We start from the raw sequence: 5,636 nt of genomic DNA on the forward strand, positions 1-5,636 counted from the left end.
ACAATTTTTTTGCGTATCATCAGTTTTTAGACAGAGTGCAAAAATGTAATGGGAAAAATTGGTATCGATTCATCATATTTTAAATGGATTCGTCAAAAGCTTGATGAAAGCCATCAATCAGAATAATGGGGCGCGACAAGATAATGTTGTTGGGCTATCGTTGTAAGTGCAAAAATTAAACTGTATGGCTCTGATGTTTATGTTTTTACATTCTAGCTATTCCGCTATGAAACTTAGTCATACAGAATGTTTCTGCAAAAACTATTTGATGTCACATACATATTTAATATTCGTGTTTGGCCATTCCCAACTATGGAAATGTTTTCGGATTATCATATTTCGTCAAAAATATGTTAATTAACTTTTAGTCTTATGTCAACCGGAACGATTCCAGTTTATCATCGCTCACAACGGACAACGTGAGCAACGCTTATAGATAATATTTTCACAAACAACAATTTGATTCATTTTTCAGGAATTATATATTCAGATTTATTAGATCACTTTCCAATATTGTGTGTGTGTGGTGATATTAATACACAGCAATCAAAAAAAGATGTCAATATGGTTTTAAAAAAGGCTGTTCTACAGGATTGGCAATTTTGTATGTGACACAATTTATATCCAAAAATATAGATTTAAAGCTGTCAACTATGGGTAAATTCATTGATATATCAAAAGCATTTGATTCAAATGATCATGGTGCATTGTTGAGAAAACTACACCATTCTAGAAATCATGGCTTAGTCTGGAATTGGTGTCATAGAATACTTTTGGAAATAATTATTATTCCATTCTATTCCATAAAATTCATTTCCGAAATTAGATTTTAACAATTGTCAAGTATAATGATAAATCTAAATGTAAATAATGGTGTGTTGTGTATATATATATATATATTATATATATATATATATATATATATTATATATATGTATGTATATTTATATATATAATGAAGATTTATTAAACATTTTTTAGGGCCTGCACCTCTCCTCCCCTAGATCCGCCACTGATAGTAGCACTTTCTACTTGTCCCCTTTTCACTAATAAAAAATCGTCGGTCGATTTGTCTCTTTGTTCATATTGTTTTGAGAAATGTTTTTGTCTTCTCGATGTCAACCGAACATTCATCACTTTTTGTTCCCAAGGAGCTATCTTTTCTTAAACAGTCCTTTGAATTTTTTACTCAAACGGCTATTAATTTAATATTAACTCTTATAATACTCTAAATAATTGGAACTCAAATATTTATTAATTTATTGCTTGTTATCGTTAATCAAATTTATCTTTTTACAAGATTATAAATTCAATACCTCTGCTTCAAGAATTATGTTAAAAAATTTTTTAAATATTTTGAATGGCTTGATTTGATTCATTTTTAAAAAATTGAAAATTTTCAATTTGTACAAAATTTATATTGTCGAAAAATAATAAATGAAAAAAAAAATTATAAATGAAATCAGAGAAAACTACAAAATCGAATGTAAAAATAGGTTATTAATGTTGTTTGTTTTTGCTTACTTGCTTCTTCTCCATATCAACTATAAGATAAAACTGTGCAGGTTATATTTTATTATAATGTATCACAAAATGTCTCACGTGAAGTAGTCATGAAATTAAAATGTAAAAGAAATTGTGCAAAAAATGAAATGCCATTCTGTACAAAATGAATGTTTGTAAGAAAAAAAATAAAAAAAATATTTACAAATGAAATAATAAAAATTTCCAGAAATGAATTTACAAGATTAAAATTAATGTTGTTTGTTTCTGCGAAGCGGATGTTTCTTTCCATTGTATTTGAGTGTGTTCCTGGATCTGGACCTCCTGTTTGACAGCCACTTTCTTACTTGCTTCTCCTCCAGCTGAAATTGGTTCGTCAAATTTTTGAGGTCATTCCCAGTAGCGTATGGATCATCAACGTGCCTCGCATACCAATTTTCAAGGAGGCTCACAATCTCCGTCCAGAATATGTTTTTTGTTGTTGGAATCGTTGGCGGACTAAAGACTGGGTCCGGACTGTTGTTGGTAATTGAATTGGAGTCAGTCTGTGTTGATTTGAATGCTGGAGTGCTGGTTATTTGTGGATTGAAAGGTATCACATCATTACAATTCATTTTGAATCTTGCACATAGTTGAGAAACGTGAAGATTGGAATTATCCACATGTGCATTGAATTGTTGTGTCAAATTCAATGATGAGTCCTCCCCACCATCCACTTCAGCGCGGAATTTTTTGAATGGCGTGTTGGGATCGGCTGACGAGAGTTTCTCGTTATCTTCCCAGGGTCGTTTCAACACAAATTTGTGTTTCAAGGGGGATTCATCGACGGAGTTAGGGATGTTGGAACAGAGATTATTCATTTTGAACATTTTGTTGTTCATCGAACTTTCCACAGATTCATTTGTTTTCCACGAGTGAATTGAACTTGTGTGAACATCAGCAGCAAATGATGTTGTGTAGTAGCCGCTTTCTTCGGTTGATTTGTCTCTTTGTTCACTATTGTTCAATGAGATTTTGTTCTTAGAAAGATTTTTTGCGTTCCCAATGTCAGCTGAATGTTCATCAGCTTTTGTTCCCAAGGAAGTAGCTTTTCTTGAACTGTCCATTGAAATGTTTTACACGCTGTAATTAATTTCTTATTAGTTTTTATTATTTCTAATTATTTCGAACTCAAATATATTTCAACTTATTGTTTTTCAAACTAAATTTTTTTATCTGGCTAGATTTATTTCTTATTTGCAGACTTATGTTTTCTAGGTCAATGTGATAGTGTAGAGAATTTTCAGTTATGCTCAGTAGAATCTTTTGTGCTCCATATTTATAGGCAGAAATGTGGTGGAGCAATTAAGATGGTTGGGTAACTTCTAAACATCATTCAAGACGAGCGGATCCTCTCTCAATCAACTGTCCCAATTAAAGTTTGTGTCAATTGAATAATTGAGTGGCACTCTATAAAGTGAATTTTTACTTTATTGGCTCAGTAATTATTTAATCAAGGAAGTTGTTGCTGAGTATTGCTCAGTTTTTCTATTTTCTGTCTTTGAAGTCGTTTCGCATGATGAACTTTCAACCGCTCATTATAAATTAATTTGGCTAATTAAAATTTATAAATTAATTTAATTAATTGATGCAAATAAATTGTTTCTTCATAGTTTAATTTCTCTACATAAGACTTTTTTTGAATTTGATAAACTTAAATATAAGTTGAAGTTACATGTTTCTCATGAAGTCAAAATGTTTAGGTTATTTCAAATGACAAAACAAGTTTGGTTTTCGACATCAATATCAATCAATTGTTTCAAACTTCAATATATTTGCAATTCAATTGCATTAACTTTTTCAACATGTACAAATGTTAATGATGTTTAATTGAGCCTGCAATTATGTAATTAACGTCTACAAAAATAAAGCATGGCAGTTTTCATCAGAGGTGCTCCTTCCCGAAACATCAATCCTTGATGTTTCTCTTTCATCTTCATAGATCCAACTAGATTAAACATTGATTAGTTAAAAAAAAATGTTCACCATGTGTCACTTTCGTATGTGCGCATGTGTATATTTGGACTTTGTTAAGTGCAGATCTCGCTGATACAAACAATGTCCCAACTGACGCGGGTCATGTGACAGTCTCGAAACAACTTACCTATTATACGCTTGAGTGTGTGTGCGTGTGTGTATGTATGTGGTTGAATGTGTAGTGTAGGCATATGTTTGCATGCGTGGGCATGTGCTTAAAAGTGTGGTTGTCCAATGTGTCCGCGTCCAAGCCGCGAGTCCGATGAAAAGTATCCGACTCAGGCCTCTTAAAAAAAAAACTGATTCCGATTACGACTCCAGGCGAAAATTTCCTTATCCAATTCCCGACTTCGACTCCCCACTCCGACTCCGGGTTGAGGCCTCCATGAAATTTTTCAACTGTTTCTTCATCATCTTTCTTGTATAACCTATTGAAAAACGTTTAAAAAACAATTGAAATCAGTCAATATAAATGTATTTCTGAAGATAATTTTGTGTATTTCTCAGCATTGAAGATGATTGTACGTCGCTGCACTTACTCATCGTTCAAAAAACAACATCTTAAAAATTTCCCGAACAAAAAAAATTGTTTAACTTCCATCACTTTTCGGAGTCGAATGAAAATTATCATACTCCGGTTCAACGAAAAATTTTATCTCCGACTTCTAGAGCCTGGATTGTTCTCGTGCAAAGATATTGGCTACTGTTCATACAAAGATGAAATCACGAAATATGTCTCACGTGAAATAGTCATGAAATTAAAATGGACACCTATATACAAAGAAGAGAAATGCAAATTGAAATCTTCTAGATCTGGACTTTCTGTTTGCCAGCCACTTTCTTACTTGCTTCTCCTCCAACTGACATTGGTTCGTCAAATTTTTGAGGTCATTCCCAGTAGCGTATGGATCATCAACGTGCCTTGCATACCAATCTTCAAGGATGCTCACAATCTCCGCGGTGTGTTGTAACTGTTCTTACCTTGTAAATAGGAAGTAGTAAGTTACGGACCCAGGCTGGAGATATCAAACAGACACGCAGTGTGATCTCTTCATTTGCAATCAATGGAACGAGTTTTAAATTACTTAACTCAAAATCTGCTTATTAATTGATATTTTTATTCAATTTAATTTAATACAATTTTTAATAAAGTACCAAAATTTATAGTTTTGAAAGTGTTTCACAAGTGATTCGCATGGACGTCCAGTCCAAGCATTTTTTTTTATAACGCATCATGAGCAATCATCGAATTTGTGCCTATTGGAGTCTCTGGAGTTCATATCTAACGTTTAATATCAAAATGCATCAATGTACCAGAAACGTAATTCATTGGCATGAACCATTTTATATCTTCATTGAACATAGAGTAGGCAGATGGATGAATTCGATTCGAATGCTATGTTCAAAATTTTATAAAATGAATTTGAACTGAAGTGGTTCGTACAGAAACGCTGAAGTTCTTGCAAGACGCTGCTTTTATTTTTATCATTGTACAATGTACATGTACACGACTTTCAACACATTTTGAAAATTTAATCTGATAAGTGTTTCTCTTTCAACTGCAGTTTGTGGGGGAAATCCTTCTTCATCATCCAATGCTCGCTTGCCTCTCTCGAGAAGTTGAGAAAGTTTAAAAGATTAAATGCATGCCGACTGATTTTTTCCGATGTTCATTTTTGCTGTCTGTAAACAAAATAAAATAAGCGATTCTTCAAATTTTATTAATGAAAGCTCAAATGAATCCAAACGTACAAGAAAGAAGCTTATCGCATTTGTTTGTCATATGATAACGACGAATCAGACGAATTTTATAAAAAATATTTTCAAATGTTGTAGCTTAAATAACTGACCTGAAAAAACCTGCTCTACAGAGAAGTTGCCATGAAATGCCATGAAATGAACAAAGAACGTAATGTACGTACATGCTGGTTGGCGTAATGAAATATCGAATTTCAAAAACAAGCCCGCAATCTCAAAATGAGCCAGGCTTCCTTTGGAATTTGCAGATGAAGCAGAAGAAGAATGTGGAGATGTTGCAAGTCTGAGATCGTTGCCATGGTGATGTTCATGTTGATGATGAAGACGACGATGATGATGAAGACGACGATGATGATGAT

The 5,636-nt window shown here is 32.9% G+C and overlaps 2 protein-coding genes across 2 annotated transcripts; one reads left to right on the forward strand and one right to left on the reverse strand.

Annotated features, from left to right (window-relative positions):
* Window positions 1-1,081: 1,081 nt before the first annotated feature.
* Window positions 1,082-2,609, reverse strand: HELRODRAFT_162784 (hypothetical protein; the record flags this gene model as incomplete). Its single annotated transcript, XM_009024885.1, has 3 exons — window positions 1,082-1,174; window positions 1,525-1,557; window positions 1,851-2,609. The coding sequence occupies 3 exons, from the start codon at window positions 2,607-2,609 to the stop codon at window positions 1,082-1,084; spliced, it is 885 nt and encodes a 294-aa protein (XP_009023133.1).
* Window positions 2,610-3,718: 1,109 nt separating this feature from the next.
* On the forward strand, window positions 3,719-4,490 carry HELRODRAFT_162785 (hypothetical protein; the record flags this gene model as incomplete). Its single annotated transcript, XM_009024886.1, has 2 exons — window positions 3,719-3,920; window positions 4,006-4,490. The coding sequence occupies 2 exons, from the start codon at window positions 3,719-3,721 to the stop codon at window positions 4,488-4,490; spliced, it is 687 nt and encodes a 228-aa protein (XP_009023134.1).
* Window positions 4,491-5,636: the final 1,146 nt, after the last annotated feature.

This window comes from Helobdella robusta (assembly GCF_000326865.2).
Source record: "Helobdella robusta unplaced genomic scaffold HELROscaffold_4, whole genome shotgun sequence".
NCBI lineage: Eukaryota > Metazoa > Annelida > Clitellata > Rhynchobdellida > Glossiphoniidae > Helobdella > Helobdella robusta.